Below are 22,105 nucleotides of genomic sequence, written 5' to 3'. Positions count from 1 at the left end.
TTTTGCTTCCGCGCGTCAAAGGACTGCCGGCTTGCGAGGGCAAATCCACCGTCCACGTTAAGCAAACCACCTGAAGTCAACACGTAGATCAATATAATTTTCGAATATATGATAAATGACGTGATCGGGAAGAAAACTCTTCGATTATTAGATCCAAAATATTAAAACTCGAGTCTGAAAGGCTCCTATCAACTTCGTTTAATCTAAATCATTAATCAAAATACTTAAGGTGAAGTTGATAATAGTACACTCATCATATCCTTATAAGTCAATTTTAATTTTGTCAACTTTCGACGTGGGACTAATCAAGGTTGTTACGATATAAATTTTTTATATGTCTTACATATATATAATCCTTATAATTATTATTTTAAATTTTTATTATCAAAATAAGTTTTTTAAAGCGATGATTAATTAATAAAAACATATATAAATTCATAAGCTTTCGGGGGAAGAGAGAGAGAGAGATGCTTTAAGATAAAAACCATGTACACTTGGTCGATAAAACTTATTAGAATATATCGAAGTCTTTAGCTATCATCCTAAGACATTAAAATCAAAATCTAATTTCGTGGCTTATCATTAATAAAAATAAAAATAAATAAATAAAAAATAAGAAAAGCCATGAAATGATCCGTTACTTTGGGTAGGAAGGCCAGCCGAATGCCTTGGATGATTGACGTTGGAGATGCTGCATCATCGACTTCCCGGCCATGAATCGAGCCACCTCCGTACGAGCACACAGCATCGTTCCCACCAATTCACCGCGTTTATCGACATATCGTGCCACATTACTGGTTGACCGTCGCAATTAAAAGATCTTATAACTCGTTGACTCTTCCTCGACGGAGGACGCGTTCATATGCCTCAGGCTGTGACGGCGATTCTTCCGCTGACTGCTTCCCGACAATTAAATAGGGATTAAAGAAGAGATCCAACTCGAACAATTCGTTTGACCAAACCGCATTACAGCGAGCTGTGATCCCATTAATATATTGCAAACGTAGATAGATACACGAATAGTCTAATTGAAATTATTGGTTGATCCGTTCCTTTTTCCTAACTAAACAGCCAGCAAGAGCTGTTCAATTATGATATATATGTATATAAGGTTGCGTATGTTAATCTATGGAAACATTATGCGCTAAATTATCCTTTCAAGGATAAACCTTGCCACCACAGGAAGATTATTTCTTAATGGTTATTGGCTCTCCAATATCAATAGTATTTTGAAATCAATAGTTCAAGCTCATCGAATGAAATCATGATTAATGATCTCAGTACTCTCATGCATTAAATGAACTCCCTCCTTGTTCCCATGAATACTACTGCAAATCTGGTTAGCGAAAGGAAACTAAATTAACATACTTCAAGTATTCACGATGGAGTTTGCTCGGAGGGCTTGGAAATGAAGGAGAGAATTTGACTTGCTCGTATATGGATTGAAAGAGAGAGAGAGAGAGAGAGAGAGAGAGAGTGTGTGTGTGTGACTTCCAATGAAGGTAAGACAATTGGCTTTGGATGTCAGATTCAGGCGGATCCGAAGAATGGAGAGAAGGTGACACTTCCTGTCACGGAAGAACCAGCAAGCATTCACATCCTTCTTGATAGTTTATTTGTGTTACTTGCCCTCGCATTGCTTCGTTCCTTTTGGATAGAGACATGGAGAGCAGCTTCGTATAATATAAATAAGAACCCACACAACCGGCAGCAGTTTTATACTCTCCCAGCATGCAAATGGAAACCATGGAAATATCGTCTTGAGCTCCTCGCTTCATCTTATCTGCTCTATTCAATCAAACAAGCTCGTGAGACCTTAACATGGATGCATGGGAAGCGGAGGAGAGGTCGACACATGGCGGAGGTGACCGTGACCTCAAACCCACCCACCCCTTGGTTGCTCCTCCTTGCACGAAGAGAAGGTAGGCTTGCGGTTCGTCGTTGGGATATAGACAGATCGAGGTTCATATGTTCTCCTTTGGTGTTGTGCTCGAGCAGCCGGCGGTCGATCCAGAAGCGAGTGGTGTCGATCCCCATCGGCGACGCCGAGGGAGTCGGGTCGAGGAACGGCGGTGGCGAGGCGTTTCCACCGTCGGATTCATGGGCGTGGAGGAAGTACGGCCAGAAGCCCATCAAAGGCTCCCCTCATCCCAGGTGCGTAGAGAGAGAGAGAGAGAGAGAGAGAGAGAGAGAGAGCGAGCTTGGTTCTGATACGTACATGGACATGCAGGGGTTACTACAGGTGCAGTAGCTGGAAGGGTTGCCCGGCGAGGAAGCAGGTGGAGCGCAGCTGCCTGGACCCCGCCACGCTCCTCGTCAGCTACTCTTTCGAGCACAACCACCCCTGGCCGCTCCCCAAGAACGGCCGACACCACCAGAATCGCCCGACTCCAGCAGCGCAGCTCCCAGTGGAGGAGCCAGCGCCGTCGCCTCCGCCGTCGACCCAACCCTGCCCCTCCGAGCAGGAGGAGAAGTGCCCCGTGGTGATCGGTGAGGACGAGCCGCTGCTGTTGATCGACGACGGCGGCTTCCGGTGGTTCTCAGACGTGGCTTCCCCATGCTCCACCTCCGCGGGCTCCGACGAGCTGCTCTACGGCTCGGTCCACTTCGGCGGCGCCGACGCGGCAGTGGTGCCGATGCTGGAGGAAAGGGAGGCAGCAACGGCGGCGGGAGAGGAGGACTCGCTGTTCGCGGGGCTGGAGGAGCTGCCGGAGTCCTCGGTGGTACTACGCCGGGGGCTGGCGTCGGCGATGGGGACCAACGGATGATCGGCGGCCGTCGATTAGATCGCGGGAGTGTCTTGCGGCGTGTGATGGGCTAATCTGTCGTGGTTTCTGACGCGTACATGGTTTTTTTACTTTGACTTTCTTATTAGTTTTGGTTGACTTCTTCAATAATGACTTCACACACACATATACACACCCACTGGTTTGCAAAGTCATACACACGACAAAGCAGATTAAATCCAAAATAGACTCAATTCTTCGTAGCAGTTGGTAAATGTCTCTCTCACAAACCCATCTTCTATCTTGCCATTACTGAAGGCTAGCCACTTTCTCATCACTGATCTCGTAACGTAGAAGCAGAAATATATGAGCTATGTTACGTGCAGGCAAACACAAATCAGTTCGTTCCATAGCAACATGGATAACAAGCAAAAGCAACAGGAGAATGAAGACAATGTAGGATTAGCTGAAGGAAGGCCAGATTTGTGGGTGAAGAAGTTCTAGAGAAACGTAAAAGGTGTAGTAGTTCTTTCTCAGCCATGCATTGTTGGTAGTGTGAAAAAACCATATTTAGATGATGGTTAGCAAAAACATCCGTAAAATAGTTGGAGTGGGCATAGGTAATATTTTTGTGCCCTATGTCCCATCTTTGAGGTAATAGTATATTTTTTTCTCAACCCATTCTATAGAGGACAACAGTCTCAAATACTGATGAGCAAACATCAAACACAGACATACGTATCCCAGTAAGACTTTTATCATTCTCATACTAAGATTCCCAACTAAAATAAATCATGTACAGCGGCAAAGATAGATAGCATTTAAATTTATGCATGGACTTTTTATATTATAAAGATGCGGTAAGAACATGAGAGGCAGCCTTGTCGCTTGTAATCAGAATCAGATTGTTCTTATCCTGATTTTGGTCAAAGAGTACACTGCTCCCTACAATGGCTATCACAAGAGATTTTGAAGCACTGTATAGAGTTTCTTGAATATCTTTAGAAAAGGCAGGCATAAGAAACCATCATCTATCATGTAAAAAAAGATAAAAAGTTTGATATTAGTACATCTATCAGATTCATATAAATCAATCTTAATCTTAAGATATTATGATTAGTCAGGATGTTAAAAAAGAAATTATTCTGTGTCAAGGGCAGGTTTCTGTAAGCCACCTCAAGACTTACCGAAGAAGTCAAAAGACGACAAACTAGTTAGACACAAATCTGGTAACAATCTTTGGGAGATTACCCAAACCCTAGATTTGCGCTTCAACATCTTATTGGCTACTTCTTCCCTTTCAAATGCATATTGCCCTTTCATAGTCAAGCCAACAACTTTCAGTCTACCTATTCCTAATTGATTTCACCTCGATATTGTAGTCTCATGCTTGTTGCAAATTGTGAAATCTGCACACGTCTGAACTTATCAAAGTTGAGCTTCATTTTTCTTTCTTAAAAAGAAAAATATTTCCAAGAATAAGGAATATAGCTTCTTACAGAATAATTCCTTGTAAAATGTAACTTCCATTGGTGTTACCATACTCAAGGCTCAATCATTTTAATGCTTCTACCAGTTAACCTACTGATAAGAAAAATATAATTGTCAAGAAGTTCTCAGTCCCATCAGTTATTGGCACTTCTAAATTTATCATGCGAATAAACAACCAAGGACTAGCTGTGGAGAAATTTTTAATTCCATGACTTACAGATATTTGAAAATTTATCATGCATACGTAAACCAGGAATTCGGTGCAAGACCGAAAAAGAGGAATTCCACTATCAAAAATAGTAGTTACATATAAATCCCATCCCTACGATAAAACACATGTTTGCACGTTTGGTGAATTCTAATTTTCACCACAGCAAATCCCGGACTCAGCAATCGGAATATTTAAGTACGAAGATTTTCAGGTACAAACATTAAGATAACAAAATCTCAGTCTATTCATGTTCAAATGAATTGTCAATTTCAAAAGAAAAGAAGACAACTCAAATAATATAAAAAATAGGACATGCATCACAAAGAGAAAGCAAGCATTGAGCAACATCAATGTTACCTAACTTGAACAGCAGCCAAGTTTCTTCAGCGTAGAAGCATCATCCTTCACGTTTATTCTTTCACCTTTACTAGGTACGGTAGACACCGCATCATCAGCTGCTTCAACTGCCTTCTTGCTGACAATGCGATAAATATGAGTCAGGACCTCTTGAAATGCATTGTCCACATTCGTTGCTTCTAGTGCAGATGTTTCCATAAAATATAAAGATTCCTTCTCAGCAAAAGCTTTGCAATCTTCAGTAGGAACAGCAACAAGGTGTCGGAGGTCTGATTTATTCCCAATGAGCATGACAACAATGTTAGGATCTGTGTGGTTCCTCAACTCCTTCAACCAACGTGCAGCATTCTCAAATGTAGCATGTCTCGTAACATCATACACGAGCAATGCACCAACTGCTCCCCGATAGTAAGCACTAGTTATGGCACGATACCTACATTAGCGGGTCAAAGCAATCTATTAGAACTTGAAAAGATTTCAGCTTATGCAAGATCTGACAATTTTAAGTTCTATTGTATTATTCACAAATTATACTATAACATCCTTCTAGAGCATTTCTGCATGTTTTCTCTACCCCAGTTGTGATAAGTGGTAGTTTATTTGTTTCCAGCTGCATGTTATCTGTGCAAATTTTAGACTATAAAGAAGAAACTACGGAACAATTACTTAGTCTCCACAAGAATGATGATCTTGTCAAAATATCATGTAAGAATATTCAGATTAGGTTCACAGTGAACTCAGATGCATCTAACTGTTTCTGTATCAAATATCTACCAAAGAGACCACTCGTAGGAGTAGCTAAACAACAGGATAGTTAAATGACCAACATATATCAGAACAGTGTAAAGTATGGCCTTGACCTCCCAGGCTGATGCGATGATTCAAAGGCAATTCCTCCCAGGAGGTGCAAAATTACAGTCGATAAAGAGAAGCTGATGTGATGAATAAAAGGAACTTGCTCGAGGACTGCAAGTTTGCAACATCCTGACAAAGGGCTGTAATGCAGAAGTATACAACTGCATGCCATACGAGTAAATTATAAAAAGCTTATGATGAGTAAATGTACCCTTCTAGGCAAAGTCCATGAATTTAGATGATGGTAGACTTAATTTAGCATATTCTGAGATCCTGACATAATATTATCAGATACACTACCAACACATTTAGATCTAACCTGAGACTTAAGGCTTCGAGCACTAGAAAAAAGGCAGCTCAATGTTCAAAACCAAAGACAAAGGTTGAAGCAACTTGCTTAAAACCAGAACCTTGATGTCCTTGAAGTAAACCAATCATATAATAAATATCATATTAAGGATCAGTAACTTTATGATGCCACACACTGGAAATCGACCATGGAGATTTCCACTGAAGTGAACATGGAGCTCAATATGACTAGGCACACTCACCCGGATTTTACAGATAAACATGTTCCCACCCTTATTACATTAAGGGTTGAGGACATAAGCAACTGGCAGAGTGTATAAATAATTTTATGAAAATTGTGTAAAAGGTTTAATAGGTGCAGGTCTAACTTGATGACCTACTGTAACTTAGCCACAATGCAATCCAACAATAAGAAAGTAACATAAAAGGCGAAGCGTAGAATGTCCACTGATAGGAACCCACGCAATCACATCTGAAATTTACTTTGAATGTACCCAATGATAGCACGGTAACAACGCAAGTGAATGGATTTGGAACAAGATTGCCCTTTTGAAACCAAAACGATCAGGATTGGGTCACGGGCGCAGTTTCCTTGCGAGCAGGAATTAGACTGAGCACATTGGAACTCCCGGACCCATATTGGAGGGAGCCTTGTGCTAGGCAGCCCTTTGTAATCGGCTCTATATGATGTGATGGTTAATTGAGTGAGATATCTTTGGGGTTGAACTGTCAAATAACAAACATGTTAAGATATCAGTTCATTTAATTTGACTCCAAATAGGCTAATCTGCGACTAACTTCAACTAAATTATGTTCTTATCAGATGAAATCTTCATCTACAAAGTGTGGGTTCACTGATTCTACTCCAGAATCAGAGATCCTAGATCTCTGGAGGCCCTTCCACAACCGAAGAGTAGATCGGCATTTGAAGCGTGATCAAGTTCAAGAAAGTGGAACCAAGGTTCAAGAAAAGAAAGCGGGACCTCTCTTGGCCGGCAGTGTCCCAGATCTGGGCCTTGAGCACCTTGGCGTCGACGGTGATGCTGCGGGTAGCGAATTCCACGCCGATGGTGGACTTGGACTCGAGGTTGAACTCGTTGCGGGTGAACCGGGAGAGGAGGTTGGACTTGCCTACCCCAGAGTCCCCGATCAGCACCAGCTTGAACAAGTAGTCGTAGTCGTCCTCCGCCCGATACCCCGCCATCTCTCTCTCTCTCTGATCTAGGTTTTTGGCAGATGGATTCGATGAACGAGTTCGGCGGAGAGCAATATGGCGAGAGAGAGAGAGAGAGACGGAGAGCGAGAGAGAGAAAGAGAGACAGACGAGCGGGTTTCGAACAGGGTTCGTCGTAAACGAAGCAAATTCTTCTTACTATTTACTTATTACTCGAAAAATTACCTGCTGTCTAATTGGACAGAGGGCGTGCCTACGCTAGTGATACAACAGGTCGAGTTCGTTGACAATCGCGTCCACCCGAACCGCTATAACTGGATTCGGGTAAAAAAGTTGGTAATCGGGTCGGATTTCAAATGTTGGAGACGCTACCCGTCGCTATTATGTCGTTAAATAATACTAGGATTGTTATTTTATGGTATCTCGTTGATGTTAGACTTGTTAATTGATTCGGATCCAAGTGAAATTAACGGGTACCGACCCGGTTGTGGGCAGAGAGCGGGTGGGACGACTGTCGCTTTTGATGCGTTGTTACGGAGATTTGGGGATTCCTCGTGTCGTTTTGTCGGTAGCGTGTCGCCATGCGTCGGCCGGCTGTTGTCCCCTGCGTGTTGGTCATGGACATGGATGGAACCAAAACCTGCGTGTTGGCCAATGCTTCATCAAGAATCAAGCAGCGGTTCTTTGGATGATCCCTACATGCAAACAGTAGATTAGTTTCTGGCATTGGGATGAGCAAAATTGAAAGGATCGATCTGATCGGTGAAAGGATCAAGTTTGAGTTCAGGAACACAAACTTGAGATTGCTACATTCATTCCTCCGCAAGGCCAACCGGTCCCTGCCATCATCACCATTCAAGACGGAGCATATGAGAAGGTTGTCATCTGATCAAACATCAAATTCACAAGCAGAGAGACAATTTCATGGCTGTTCTTCACAATCCCTAAAAACTAAGCAATCGCATGGGCATGGCACGAACACAAAAGGGCTGGCATCAGTTCCTCTCAAGTGAGAACAACTCTTGATCATCTCATCCAAGCAGCAGCCTGCTCGGGGAGCTTCCATTTTTCCTTTTAGTTTTCATTCCCTTTCCATTGCTTCACCACAGTAGAGAACATCAATGACAAAGACTCGTACATAATGCAAATATCAACTGATGTACATGAATAAGAAAAGAGAGAAAAAAAATCTATGTTATCAGTTATAGTCACATCGGGTTAACATGTCAAATCATCAGAAAAATTCGGATCTTCTACAGCAAGGGTTCGATGTCAAAAAAATGAGACAAATAGTAAACACCTAACTTCCTAAACAGCTTTCCAATCAATCCAGTAAAAGAACACCCCTGGGGAGTTGAATGGCCTCCCTCGTCACCTTACTTCATGTTTGAATATGCCTTTTTCTCCCAGTAAATCTCTCACATGGTCGGGGGATTGCCCATCAAGCAGTCTGATCAAATGCAATACGCAATTTGTCCTTGATCAGATCTACCTCAGATTCGATACCAATCAGAAGATTTTACTTTTACCCTGCCGATGGAATATGAGGAAGTCGATCACAAGCACACTTATCATTGTGAATGGTCATTTTTAATCCTAAGTGGACAAGGGTGGTTCAAATCTCTCCTCGAAAGAGGACTCCTCGGAGGCATCTGCAAGTGCTCCAAGCATGTTTCTGACCTCAGCTGTGTCATCCAGATAATATCTGGCCTTGCTCGGTTTCTGTCCGACGGTGCAGCCAAATATTGATGTGTCTGGAGCCACTAGGTTCCTCGTCACTACGCCAGCAATGTCTTCAAACATTTCCTCATCTGACCTATCATCACCGATACACAACACAAAATCCGCTTGTCTTCCATTCTCTGCCATCGCAGAGAGAATCTTCTCTGCCACTAGACCTTTGCTAACTCCCTGTAAAAGCAATTATTGAATAATGAGATACATAAAATTAAACACACTTGCTAACCAGGCAGGGTTTGCAAAATGGTAAATTTGCAGTTTCCCCAGTGCTGGATGTATGTTATACAGAAAATAGTAAGCCAGGCATGATCGGTAGTTTATCCACTACAACCACAGATGACAATAGATATGATTTTGCGACTGTGTGTGATTGAGAAGCGGTTGCCAGAGAATTCTAAATCCAACTGCCACTCGTGGTGCAAGCTGTTCATCCAAGGTAACATGGCATAGAGAATGATGCATTGTGAGATTGGTGGGATTAGGAAGACGGTACAATTAACAAATGCATACCTGAGGCTTGACTTCAACGATAAACTTCCCACTCTTCACTGAGACCGGTTCATTCGCAAGTACACTTTCTAGATGATCAAGCATTTCCTTTGCCTGAGAAGAACCGAAGCCAGGGTCAGCATCACGATGATGCCAAACTAAAGCACTTTCTTTGGGCTCAATGGAAGATCCATCAGTAGACTCTGTATATAGTTTCATCACTGGCTCCGCAATCTGCATCCACCCGAAATCAGTGCTCTGGCTATAGGTTTCCCATTCTTCATCCTGAGACCACCTGCAAATATTGAGGACCAAACAACAGCATATTATCATCCCCAATTCAATTTTTTCCTTCTTCTACTTATTCAACGGTCCACCTTGAAAGTGTGTACACCGTGTCAACTTCTGATAATGAGAATAATTTTTAGCTATAACTAATGGCATATCAGCCAAAACTCTTCTCTCTCTTTCTCTTCCATCATCTTTGATGAATTATGATTGATGCTTGCTACCGTACATGAGTAAGCAAGCAAAGTTAACCAAATTGCCTCATCTATAATCCTAATAGCTCAAGCAATAAACATTATGAATGAATGACATGACCAAATCCGTCCAATTTGTTTATGCTACTGATTCCAAGCATGTCCCCTACATTCAGAGCAAATTTATGCAATTTGTTTTATCTCCATATTACTGAGGATGCTAACAGCATAAAAACAAGAGAAATAAACATACCTAACAAAGTATCCATGCTCGGCAGCAATTCCAAGCTTCTCGCATGGCAAAAACCAGTCCCCTAAATGATTCCGACCTCTTCCACTAACAATAAAAACTACATTCTTCTTATCTGCACAAAGAGTATTAATTATCCTAATAATTTCTGCGGTGGGCTGCTTGTTAATGGATGCGAGCGGGACCAATGTTCCATCGTAATCCATCAAGATAGCCCTGCTCTTAGCCTTCATGTAAGCCGAAACAATTCCATCAACATGAAGCTTCCGGAAATTAGGTTCGACAGCCACCACCCTGAAACCGAATCCCAGACCAATTCCCCAGCAATTCCTCCTAAAATGGTCCTTGCAAGTCCTCTCCATGTCCTGCTGGAAGCTCTTTGACCAATAAGCAACGTCATGTGTGCTGACGTACCGATAGTGTTTCTCATGCCGTAGCTGTTTCTCCCCATCGGCAAGAGAGATGGCCTCATTCATCGCCTCCCCTGTGGTCTCTATGTTCCATGGATTGATCCGAATCGCACCGCTGAGAGAGGGAGAGCATCCGATGAACTCCGAGACCACCAGCATGCTCTTCTTCTGGCCATCGGCCTCAGAATCTTTGGAATCAGAGATTCCCTGTCTGCAGACGATATACTCATACGGCGTGAGGTTCATCCCATCCCTGACCGCTGTGACAACCACGCACTCTGCAATGGTATAGTAAGCGATCTTCTCCACGGCCGAAATGGTGCGGTCGATGAGAACCACCGGGCTGTAACCCGCATGCCCAAACGCTTTGTTGATCCGCTCGCAGCTCTCCTCTATCTCGTTCTGGATCTCTTTCAGGTCCTTCCCCTGGGCCCTCGCTGGATTGGCGATCTGCACGAGGACCGCCCTCCCCTGCCACTTGGGGTGCAGCTTCAACATATGCTCGAAGGCGAGAAGCTTAAGATTGATCCCCTTGAAGATGTCCATGTCGTCGACGCCGAGGAGCACGGTCTTGCCCTCGAACTGCTGGCGCAGCTCGTTGACCCGCCACTCCTTGTCCGGCAGGCGGAGCACGGACTGGAGCTGGCCCATGTGGATGCCGACAGGCAGGATCTTGATTCCGATGGTTCGGCCGAAGTAGTCGAGGCCGATGTAGCCGCGCTTGGACTGGTACTCGATGCCGAGCATCCGGCTACAGCAGGAGAGGAAGTGGCGGGCGTAATCAAAGGTGTGGAAGCCGATAAGGTCGCAGTTGAGGAGGGCCTTGAGGATCTCCTCGCGGAAAGGGAGGGTGCGGTAGATCTCGGAGGAGGGGAAGGGAACGTGAAGGAAGAAGCCCATACGGAGGCGGTTGAAGCGGCGGCGGAGGAAGGTGGGGAGGGCCATCAGGTGGTAGTCGTGGATCCAGACGTAGTCGTCCTCTGGGTTGATCACCTCGATGACCTTCTGGGAGAAGAGCTTGTTAGCGAGGACGTAGGCCTCCCACAAGGAGCGGTCGTAGCGGCCGCCTGAGCCTCGGGCGGCGCCGGCGCCGCCACTGCTGCCGTGGTCGGAAGTCGAGGAGGCAGAGAAGGGGAGCATGTAGTGGAAGAGGGGCCACAGCCGGCGCTTGCAGAAGCCGTGGTAGAAGCGTTCGTGGAGGTCAGGGGAGAGAAAGGCCGGGACGCACTTGAACCGCTCGAGGAGGGCCTGAGCGACGTCGTCCTGCTCGTGGGGCTCGACGTCAACGTTGAGGGATCCGACGTAGAGGACCTCCATGTCGTCGGGGAGGCCATCCTTGAGCTGCAGGAGCAGCGAGTCCTCATCCCAGGCGAAGGTCCACCCGCGTCCGTCGGGCCGGCGCCGGGCTCTCACCGGCAACTGGTTGGCCACGATGATGATACGGTCCTGCGCCTGCGACGACTGCACGTCCGACGCCACGCTGTTGGCGCGCTCCTCCTCCTCCTGCAGGTCCGCCAGCGTGCCCGGCACAGTCATCACCCGAGGCATCCGCCGGAGCCCCCGTCCCCCGCCGCCGCCTGCCCCCAGGCTAAGCGCCGCGAAGTTCCCGGAGGCCAGATCGAGCAGGTTGGTATACGATCTGGACATCATCTTGCCTTTACTTTCTTTCTGCTTCTTGGACAACCTCGATCCAATCAGAAAGAAAACCCTAGAAGATGTGGAATAGGATAAGGAGTGATTACGGCAAGGATGGAAAGAAATGAATAAGGCGGGAGGAGAGAGAGATCACTAGATCCGGGGAGCAATCAATGTAGGAAGGAGAAGAAGGGGGCAAAAAGATCTCGAAGCTGTTCTTTTCCTCTCCCTTCGCTCGCTCCGTAGCAGCTTAGCTGTAATAGGCGGTGATACAGGGAGGAAAATAGAAAATAAAGGAAGCATGCAAAGGAAGGAGAGAGGACAGCGGTGGGTGTAGTGGAGGTATATACTTTAGAATTTGGTAATGTAGTAATGGCGTGGGGAGAGGGAGAGGGAAGGAGGTGGATAAGGTCGGCCAGCCGACTCGCCCGCGTCGTGCCAGCTGGAGTCGATCCGTCCTCACCCGTCGAGCCCCACCACGTGTTGACCAACAGACCGCGCTCGATCCCACCGCCCCCGCGGGCCCAGCAGGGTCCCGACTCGATGCATCCATCAATCCAAGCGTTCTATCCGTTAAAAGCACGGCCTCGCCGGCTTCTGATTGGAGAAGCCGCGGTGGACCCCACACTGCCCGCTGCATGCCCTAACCGAGGGAGCGGAAGACGGGCCAACGGATCGGGTTCTGTCGGATCCATTTGCCTCTCCCGATTAGAATACTCGATCAAATTTGGACGACCAATCGAGTCAAAATTTGGGAACGCGTTTGAATAACGGGATGGAATTTTTGGACCCCCAACAGTGGTAGTTTTCATTACTGCGGGGAGGTTTTTTCTTTTGATGATTCATCCTTATCTGGTTAACAACATCAAGACATTTTTCTTCATTCGATTTGAGTAACTTCACGTGATAATAACATCACAAACTCATGAGGAATAAATATGATCATGTCATCGTCGTCGGCATCGGAGTGATGATCCACGTCTCTTAATAGAAAATTAATATATTATCCAATAAATAGATCCATCAACAAATATAATTGATATAATTATTTTTGTACTCGTTCTCTTTCGAACTAATTAAAAATATAATAATAATAATAATAAAAGAAAAAAAAAAAACGAAGGGACGGAGTGAGTGCCAGCGGGGACCACCGCTTCCACCACCAACGAGACGGCAGTCTCCTCCGCCTCATCTTTGACGGGTAGCCTCTCCAGCCGTGGACCACGTGGCCACGTCACCCGTGACGGTGTCTCCTCCACCTCGTGCCCACCCCCTCGCTCCGGCTGAGTTGAGTCCAACTCGGCGGCCGGCTCCCACCTAATGCCCGACTCGTTCCCTGCCCTACACCCCGGCCCAGCCCGTGGCCACTTAGAACGGTCGGTCATTGGATTTGACTCCGCACACCTCCGTAAGCCGCCTCGTAACAGTAATACCAGTGGATTCGTCTCGGCGTCCGTTGACCAGCTTACGCCGCGTCGGTTTACCCACTAATCCAACGGTGATTAGTATAGCACTCGGGAAACACCAGTGCCTTTTCTGAGACCAGTACCGACCGCTTGACTTTTTTGGTCGGTTGACTCAGTCGACCCTTCCCATACTCGCAGCTCATGAGATGTTAATCTCGAACCGAATCTTAAATTAATCCACGTTGAATCCGGCAACCTAATCGCTATCAGCGTAGAATTCCATGTAGGTTAGGAAGAAATCTTTCAGTATGTTAAGACACGAGCAATCCAATTGAGATGCCGGTTGGATCGGATGATGGGGACTGCTTTTGTGTGTCGTGTACTCCGACCTGTGCGTATGCGTCATCTCGACCGGCGACAACCACCTCACAGCGCATACCATCAAACTCGACCGAACTCGATAGACTAAATAATAAGCCGACATGGCGTCAAGATTTCACAGGCGGAGGACATATAATAACATTACCTGCAGGAATCGGTGCGGTGCGGCTCTCGTTGGCTTATCCGATGGATGGAGACGCCGTTTGGGTATATCCCTTTGATTGGACCTCGATTCGGAGAGTTTGACCCAAACGAACGACTCGATGGACCCTCGCGGCGGCTTCCTCGCAACTACTGATGTCATCTCCGCCGTCCATCTAAAATAGATTAATTAGGTATTTTGTCCATTCAAGCGGCGTTGAGTCGGGTGATACGATGAATGATTCCATGTGTTATCATCCATCATAGAGATGATTTGGAGTCCAAAGGCGTTTGAGGGGAGAGGGATCGGAAGAAGATGATTCCTAAAACGTGTGGGATGGAAGGAGGATATAATAAATTGGCGATAATATTTAGAAATAGAGAGGGAGGTGGATGTCACATCGGTCAGATAAGAAGGAATCGTACTTTTATATGATGTACAACACATGCTGCGTTTGCAGCCTCCACTATTTTGCAGGTAAAAGAAAAGAAGAATACTATTCTAAGCCACGAATCTTAATCGGATTGTAATTATCTTAAGTAGATTGCCAAGCCGTATCTAATAATACTGGACCCGACCTATCTGTAGACGGAGACCATCATCCTATTTCATCTTAATGAATTGTAGTAGTGAAATTGAATTATAGGAGTGATGCATCTATATCTACATAGTCATCGGAGGTGGAAATAGTGCTTAGATGGGGTTTCCTACAACGACTTCTCAGAGGCAATCAAGCAAACACCTTGATGGCGTACAGGATTTGGGTTCTGAAATCGTGCTTGCTCTCGTGATGTAGACGTGACTGGGGGAGGGCAGGGCAGGGCATCAGTCGGTGTAAGTCTTCAGCCCATCCCCATCCTTCAAAAGGTGGGAAGAAGAAATGAGAGAGGAGTGCATCGCGTTGCTCGGGATAAGAGGTCTGACTCCGACATATTCCAAGGATGCCCTACGGGAACACCGTGAAGGCGAGAGATGGAGGCAGCATCCGCAGGTCTTGTTCACGCATGTGGAGACACTTCGACATGGATGATAACATGATTTCTTTGTGATTCGGACGTCAGGATTGTGATTGCTCTAATGAATCGCATACTGTGAGTACTAATAAGCCCAATTTAGCCCAATACCGTGAGAAATGTTGACAGGATTGGCGGATCTGCTGACGGACTGCCAAAGCTTCTTGACCTATCCATGGATGGATTCTGCTGCCATTTGGTTGCTGGTTTGCTGCGTACTTTTCGTGCATGTCGATTTGAGTTTTGCGGAAGCCAATCTGAAGAGTAATTCTGCTCTGTAAAGTTGACTTATTTTGGAATTCAAGTCGACCAAAGTCAACTTGCGAGCTGGTTTTCACTTCCGTCATGGCCATGGCAAGACGAAGAACCCCATGATTGAAAGGCGAAGCAATACCCTGTCAGTCTTATCTGTAGGACACTCCTCGCTGAGGCCTCCCGCCGTTGACGTTGCCGTGCGGGTCGTACTCGCACACGACGTAGGTGTCGCCGCCTGCTGCAGTAGGTCTTGCCGCAGCCGACGCGCTGCGTCGTCCTCCACACCAGCCGGGTGTAGTGGTAGCACTCGGTGTTGCTACCGTAGTCGTAGTCGCGCTGCTCCGCCGCCCAGGCGGCGACGGCGTCCCCGGTCTTCCAGCTCTTCCCCTGCCCCCAGAAGATGTTCTCGCCGTAGCTCAAGGTGGAGTGGACCAGCGCGCAGTCCCGCTTCCTCTTGTTGGCGTACCACAGCGCCACGTCCGCCGACTGGGAGGGGAGCTCCGTAGCAGAGGTGGGAGCCCCATGCGCTGCCTCAGAGCATTGCGGGGATTCAAGAACTCCGCACCGAACCGAAGAGAGCTCGGCGATGGCTGCAAGCATAAGATTGCAGGGCACAGATGCTCCCATGCGCAAGCATGAGGATTTCAACTGTGTCTCTCGCAACCATTGTTGGTCTGCTTACAACAGCAGCAATAAATCATAATATTCCAACTATTTTGGATCGATTAAATCATCCATAAATCTCGTTATTCATACCAACTTAAATGATTTTTTATTCTATCTCTGTTGCGAGTATATCTAATTCTCCAAAAAAAAAGTCATAATTTAATGAATCTCTTCCAGAAGCAACATATATACGATCCGAGAGACCACAAAAACATACGATCGAACTGGATGAGACGACCCGGAAAACAGAGGAGCTATGAAGCATCACAAACACAAAGCTGATCTAAACATGCATCAGACCTGTTTACAAGATCGAACACAGTGTGTGTCGAATTGGATCTTCGAACAACATGCATCGGAGAAGTGAGTCGATCCGCTAGATCAGTAAAATCAAGTCAAGAAACTGAGGGGGCATATTAACTTATCATACATGACTACCATGAACTATACTGCACTAGCAAATCAGATATTAACATACCAAACAGAGGCAATCAGGTTTTCCCTACCGCAAGGTGATCGACATTTTTCCTATTCAACCATGTGTTCTCCCACTTGCTTTTCTTTTGGCGTTTGCCATCTGAATATTTTCTTTTGAACTGGACTTTTTGCACATCATCAGAACCTGGCGTCTCTGTAAAGAACTGTTCCCAGAACACATCATTTACTCCTTCAAGCATAGTAGATGCTGTGCCAGTAGTTAGATCTCTTGATGAATCGACACGGGTAGCAGTGGGTTCTGCATTCATATCTATCTCAGAAACCTTGCTACGTGAATCTGTCGGATGAATTGCGACATGATCTGTGCGCTCAGCTGTGTCTAGAAATGTATAGATATCTCCGGGACAAGGTGAAGAAGGTTGTAGTTTTGCGTCGGTATCCTCCGACGAGGCATTCATCTCGGAAAGATATAAATCAGAGGAGGGGCAGGACACGATACTGTCATAGAACATGCCACCACCGGACGCTTGACCGAAACCTCTGAAGAAATTCTCCAATGAATTCAAGGATGATTCCAGCATCTCAAAAGGCTCCGTGTCAAGTGCTTGCACGGAAGGAATGTCTGGCTGGAAAATTGCAATTTGATTGTCATCGATATTAGCATCCTCATCGAAGCAATCAAAATGAGGCAACCTCCTCTTCCTTGTGCTGTGAAGATCAAAGTGTTGCACGAGGTTAGATAGGCCCCGAGGTTCCTTTACGATTCGCTTCAAGAAGGCTATCAAACCTCTGAGTCGGTTCCCCAGAGCCTGTAATCTTCCTTCCAAGGACCGCATTTGGTGCTGCACCTGCGTGTGCTGCTTCTGAAGCTCATTCACAAGCACAACCTTTTCTTGCTTAAGCCTCTCGATCTCCTCTTCGAGCTCCTGCTTTTCAGCGTCCGATAATGGCGCTGAAGAGTTGAGTTGGCCGTGCAGCGAATGGCTGTGTACCGGCTTGCGTCTGTGTATGTTGTTCAAGAGGTGCCTTTGTCCCCGTTTGAAACCCTCATTTGCGAACTCCCATTGATCCGGTTCTATCTTCCTGAAACCCTGCAAGGAACAACATGAACACTTAAGAATTCTTGGAACCGCTTATGGAGAAACAGGTGAAGTTCAAGCCACTGCAAGAAGAAGAATCGAGGAAGGGAAACACGGGAAGAACTCCTCGTCGAGCCTATGGTAAATCAACAGATATGCCGCTTGAATCTTGGAATAGTGCAAAACAGTTCACCAGCTCGATCATTTGATTTCTAACCAAGAATTCAGTGAAGAACAGTAGGTTGTTTAGCAGAAGCAATTAAGACAAACAAGAGGCCCAAAAACTTGTTGATTTCTGTCAGAAAAGGAGACCTTTGAGTGGAATAGCTCTACTTACGTAAGTATTGAGCTGCCTCACGAAGCTGGAGAAGTTATTGTGCTTGAAGTACCTGGGGAGCAAATCCCTAGCAAACTCCAGCTGGTTCCACACCACGAAGCTCGCGTTGGTGGGGCTCCACGACACAATGGAGTTGGTCGTCGGGTCGTCCACCATCTCGTACGTCTTGGTGAGGAACGGGGGAGGCGAATTGGTACTCGCCAGAGGGCTCTCCATTCCTGCGAATCAATCTAACACCGCCGGAGAATTAGGGCAAACCGCATCCGCTCACGGAAGCACCAATCGATCGGGCAGCGAAGGTCTGCGCATCTGACGAAAGAATCGACAGAGACCGCGTCGTGCCAAGATCAGAACACCAAAAGAATAATCTTTTCCCGGCTCTGATCTCCAAGAAGGCGACACCGGCGGGAATACTGCGGAAAGGTCCGGCCTTTACGATGAGGAGGAACACGGCGAAGCAACGAAGAGCAAGATCGCTCTTCCTTCCTTCCCCCTGCCTTCCCCCTTTTCCTTTGATGGTGGAACCCAATGGATACGCATAATATATAGAGGGCGAATTTTTGGAAAATATTCTTTAATTTTGAAATTTTTTCAGAAAGCGTCCTAATTTTTTAATTACAAAAATAATATTTTTATAAATAATTATTTTACTCTTAGCTCTCGTCGTCGTCGTCGTCGTCGTCGTCTCGGGTGAGTGAGTGAAGATAATAATGTCCCTTGTGCCGTCTTTTTCCTTGTATAATAATTAAGACGAAGAAGAGTGACACTATACGGGTTTAGGATTGCAAGCGATAATAAATCATCGCTCTAATGGTTATGAGTGATGATGATAATTTTTGGAGTCTCTTCTTCGTATAAAAGGCATAGGTTAAAAGTACAAAGCCATCAGGGTCAACGAATGTCATGACGGGTTTAATAGAGATAGGGCTAAAATGATCTTTTAAAATAATAAGAGGTTCTCTAACCATGACACATGATTATTTTTTCTTCAAAAATCATCAAATGTATAGATTTTTTTTAAAGTTCATATATATATATATATAATTTTATTATTTTGGGAAAAATTTCTTTGAGAATTTTCTCTAGCATTTCGGTTTTGAAAAATTTTAATTCTTACATAATATTTTTTTTATAAATAATTATTTTATTCTTGAGCCTCACTATTGCCTTCGTCATGCGCTTAAAAGTCATAGTGATCCACGTCCTCCCTCTAACAAGGGCTAACGCATGAGATGAAAGGGGGTAGCCCTATATAAGATTAGGATTGCGAGCAACGATAAACCCTCGTTTGATAGTTGCGTAGGTATTCTTCTTCTTATTCCTCATGTGAGGGTCACCGACAAAACATATAGATGTACGATCAATAAAGTAACAGAGACGACGACGAGTTAGAGAAATGTAAGAGTAGAATGATCTTTTTCACATAGTAAAAGATTCTTTGTTGAAAATTTTAAAGTTTAGATGCTCTAGAAAAAAACATCAAATCAAACTCGAGATTTTATTTTTTCAATAATTCACCTCTATCTCTATATATAAAACTTTATATTAATTTTTTTTTATTTGGGTAAAATTCTTACTCTTATCCATCCTGTTGACTGCTGCAATGACCATGTCAGGTGATGAGGTGTTGCGGTAATCTGTGGCCCTGCGGAGGATATGTCCGAGGATCGGCAAAAGGTTGGAAAGAGGAGAAGTTCCAATAACATATAGAATTGATGTGGGGGTGAACTCAATTACCACGAAATAATTGGCCATAATTTTAGAGGATTTAAAGTTGACTTTTGGTGTGTGTCTTTATGGTACTACAAATGGTGAACCGTCACATCCTAATGCATGGGATATATGCTTTTCTTACTTTGGGATCGGAGTCAACAGTAAAGATCGTAGCATCGATGCTCTTCCACCTCCCCACCCCCTAAACCTAAACCAAATCTAGATTGCTACTACATTATTATTCTTCTTCTTCTTCTTTTTCTTTATTATATGTTGGCTTAGAAATCTTTTGCTCTACCCGTATGGCATGTTTATCGCTTCTCTAAATGTATGTTGTTGTTGATTCTAATCGTATATGGCAAGGAAAATAACCAATCTCGGTTGAAATTCGATGCTTATACGAATATTTCAATCAAATCTCCTATCATATCCAATTTATCTATCATTTAAGAATCAAATTTGTAGTACGGTTGTGGTGTCTTATGATAAAGTGTTTCGACTTCAATAAAATAATAATAATAATAATCTATCTATCTATCTTCTTATCACTCCATAGCCAAATTCTACATACTAGTCGAAGCTCGGGTGAGAAATGTCATTACGAGGCCATCCGACCGATCTAGAGATGTTGGGGTGGGAGTGGACAAGACCCCCTCGCCAATCACATGTGACCTCTCATTGCCCACTTTAATTTAGGCGACATCATTGGTATGTCGATGTCTCGCTAGTCGTCCCCGAGCTATGGAACCCATCATGGCTTTCTTTTGTGAGAAGTGGGAGTTGGTGATGTGCCTTGTTGGAGTGCACCACACAAAAAAAAAAGGAAGCATCGTGACTTTTTTCCACTGGCCTTTTGTGTCTCAGGATGTTCAAACAATGCGAAGATAAAAAGGGAGATGACAAGTAGTGATGTGCATGCAACCTTCCTTTATTTGCTTCTTTCGATTGTTCTTACAGTGATTTAACCATTTTTAACACCAACGTACTATTCTCATGGTTTTTATCTAAAACAAGTAACATCAAGTAAATTTTACGGTAAATGTCACTCTATATCTTAACCTCCTATAATCCATCAAGATGTTGATAATATATCGTAAAGAGTATATCATAAATAGGTCTATACCTAATGTTCATTTAATTTTCTCTTCGTAATTTACTATTTAAGCACACATAAAGAAGGTATGAAAAATAGGTATAGACCTAATGTTCATTTAATATTTTCGTCGAGATATATGAAGATATCATACTATGATGATTTAAAATTATGAGTAATTATAAATATATAAAATAAAAGTTTGAGTAATGATAATATATCATATATAAAGTTCTCGAATTGAATTTCATTTTTGTTACTTACCATTTGGGTGCGGATAATTAAAAAAAAAAAAGGTGTAGACCCAATATTTATTTAATATTTTTGTTGAAAAAAAAAAAACAAGCACACTGAAGATATCATACATATTATGATGATATAAAAATATGAATAATTATAAATATATAAAATAAATATTCAAGTAAGTAATGATCCCTAAATCTTTCGATGTTTAATTTTTTATAGTTTACGTTTACCGAGTAGTTCGTCGTTCGGGAAAGCGACGATGATAGTCAGTATTACCTATGTAAAATCAATAAAATTTGTGACTGATGAGAAGATAAAATAGAATCTTAGGTCTTCTTCCACCTTTTCTTTTTTTTTTGGGTTCTTGGAGGAAGCTTCCTCCTGGATTTAGTTATCGTTTCTTGGGTGTTTTCCTTTCTTCCTTTCCTTTCTAAGACTGCGTTGACTTCTTCTCTCCGGACTACGTCATCAGGGTCGTCATGTTCTAGAACTCAGCTATTCTTCCCTCGTCGTTAAGGTCGTCAGTTGAGATCGACTGAGCTTGACGATTAGATGCGACGTAGCAAATTAGAGGCCACCAGGCGACGAAGTTATCATCGGAGGAAGACATCACCATGGGCTGAGTCCATGGTGTTCTAGAACTAAGACTTTTGCTCCTTTTTTTACTTGATTATGGAGTCGTCGAGTTCAATAAATATAAATGACCAGTTTGAATTGGGCTGGATTGGATTTTGTTATCATCCGATTTGGATCTCGATGTGGCCTGAGTGATGATATTTATGTTAGGCAACATTTCCGGCTAAAGTTAGCTTTTCTATCCAATGGTACGGGTCAAATCTCAATAGAATTGATATTCTACGATTTGATTTTAATTTTTAATTTTAGAAAATTAAAATCCATATTTTTAATTCCAAACAATAATAAGATTTATGGAGTAGTGGTTAAATTATTATGTTTAAAGCCAATTATTGATTTAGTTTGATTAAAAATTTATAATTTCATAATTATTTATTTATATTAAAAAAATTAGGTCATTACACTCATTATGGTTATACTTATATTTTTTTAAATTTAAAAATAAATTTATATATTTATTATATTATATTATGAAATTTAAATTAAAAAGAAAAAAATATAATTGCGATGAGGGCTACAATTCTCCACATTTCATTTGCTAATCAATAGAGAGATGCAATCGTGGATTGAT

General features: G+C 43.9%; 4 protein-coding genes across 5 annotated transcripts; 1 reads left to right on the top strand and 3 right to left on the bottom strand.

Moving 5' to 3' along the window:
- Positions 1-1,720: 1,720 nt before the first annotated feature.
- On the top strand, positions 1,721-2,874 carry LOC135588417 (probable WRKY transcription factor 65). The gene is made up of 3 exons (XM_065080533.1): positions 1,721-1,922; positions 1,999-2,154; positions 2,231-2,874. Exons 1-3 carry the CDS (start codon positions 1,822-1,824, stop codon positions 2,766-2,768), a joined length of 795 nt encoding a protein of 264 aa, XP_064936605.1. The 5' UTR covers positions 1,721-1,821; the 3' UTR covers positions 2,769-2,874.
- A 1,588-nt stretch (positions 2,875-4,462) lies between these two features.
- On the bottom strand, positions 4,463-7,272 carry LOC135588418 (ras-related protein Rab11D-like). The gene is made up of 2 exons (XM_065080534.1): positions 6,933-7,272; positions 4,463-5,218 (listed from the first exon to the last, which is right to left on the bottom strand). The coding sequence occupies exons 1-2, from the start codon at positions 7,151-7,153 to the stop codon at positions 4,786-4,788; spliced, it is 654 nt and encodes a 217-aa protein (XP_064936606.1). The 5' UTR covers positions 7,154-7,272; the 3' UTR covers positions 4,463-4,785.
- Positions 7,273-8,232: 960 nt separating this feature from the next.
- LOC135588415 (probable alpha,alpha-trehalose-phosphate synthase [UDP-forming] 7) lies at positions 8,233-12,485 on the bottom strand. Of its 2 annotated transcripts, XM_065080532.1 has the most exons (4): positions 12,284-12,485; positions 10,088-12,202; positions 9,374-9,647; positions 8,233-9,034 (listed from the first exon to the last, which is right to left on the bottom strand). In XM_065080532.1, exons 2-4 carry the CDS (start codon positions 12,142-12,144, stop codon positions 8,720-8,722), a joined length of 2,646 nt encoding a protein of 881 aa, XP_064936604.1. In that variant the 5' UTR covers positions 12,145-12,202; positions 12,284-12,485; the 3' UTR covers positions 8,233-8,719. The 2 variants fall into 2 exon arrangements, with proteins under 2 accessions (XP_064936604.1, XP_064936603.1); XM_065080531.1 differs by having other exon boundaries at positions 10,088-12,485.
- Positions 12,486-16,125: 3,640 nt separating this feature from the next.
- LOC135588414 (heat stress transcription factor A-4b-like) lies at positions 16,126-18,368 on the bottom strand. The gene is made up of 2 exons (XM_065080530.1): positions 17,847-18,368; positions 16,126-17,521 (listed from the first exon to the last, which is right to left on the bottom strand). The coding sequence occupies exons 1-2, from the start codon at positions 18,060-18,062 to the stop codon at positions 16,484-16,486; spliced, it is 1,254 nt and encodes a 417-aa protein (XP_064936602.1). The 5' UTR covers positions 18,063-18,368; the 3' UTR covers positions 16,126-16,483.
- Positions 18,369-22,105: the final 3,737 nt, after the last annotated feature.

Source organism: Musa acuminata, chromosome BXJ1-8 (genome assembly GCF_036884655.1).
Source record: "Musa acuminata AAA Group cultivar baxijiao chromosome BXJ1-8, Cavendish_Baxijiao_AAA, whole genome shotgun sequence".
In the NCBI taxonomy this organism is placed as follows: domain Eukaryota; kingdom Viridiplantae; phylum Streptophyta; class Magnoliopsida; order Zingiberales; family Musaceae; genus Musa; species Musa acuminata.
The sequence above is the reverse complement of the archived record's forward strand: the minus strand, read 5'-3'. Positions and strand labels throughout refer to the sequence as shown.

Coding starts and splice junctions, on each gene's coding strand:
- LOC135588418 (XM_065080534.1), bottom strand. CDS start 7,153: ATGGCGGGGTATCGGGCGGAGGACGACTACGACTACTTGTTCAAGCTG. Junction 5,219..6,932: donor GACACTGCCGGCCAAGAGAG/GTCCCGCTTTCT, acceptor CCGCTAATGTAG/GTATCGTGCCATAACTAGTG.
- LOC135588414 (XM_065080530.1), bottom strand. CDS start 18,062: ATGGAGAGCCCTCTGGCGAGTACCAATTCGCCTCCCCCGTTCCTCACC. Junction 17,522..17,846: donor TGAGGCAGCTCAATACTTAC/GTAAGTAGAGCT, acceptor TGTTCCTTGCAG/GGTTTCAGGAAGATAGAACC.
- LOC135588415 (XM_065080531.1), bottom strand. CDS start 12,144: ATGATGTCCAGATCGTATACCAACCTGCTCGATCTGGCCTCCGGGAAC. Junction 9,648..10,087: donor GAGCATGGATACTTTGTTAG/GTATGTTTATTT, acceptor CAATATTTGCAG/GTGGTCTCAGGATGAAGAAT. Junction 9,035..9,373: donor TCGTTGAAGTCAAGCCTCAG/GTATGCATTTGT, acceptor TTGCTTTTACAG/GGAGTTAGCAAAGGTCTAGT.
- LOC135588417 (XM_065080533.1), top strand. CDS start 1,822: ATGGATGCATGGGAAGCGGAGGAGAGGTCGACACATGGCGGAGGTGAC. Junction 1,923..1,998: donor CCTCCTTGCACGAAGAGAAG/GTAGGCTTGCGG, acceptor GTGCTCGAGCAG/CCGGCGGTCGATCCAGAAGC. Junction 2,155..2,230: donor AAAGGCTCCCCTCATCCCAG/GTGCGTAGAGAG, acceptor ATGGACATGCAG/GGGTTACTACAGGTGCAGTA.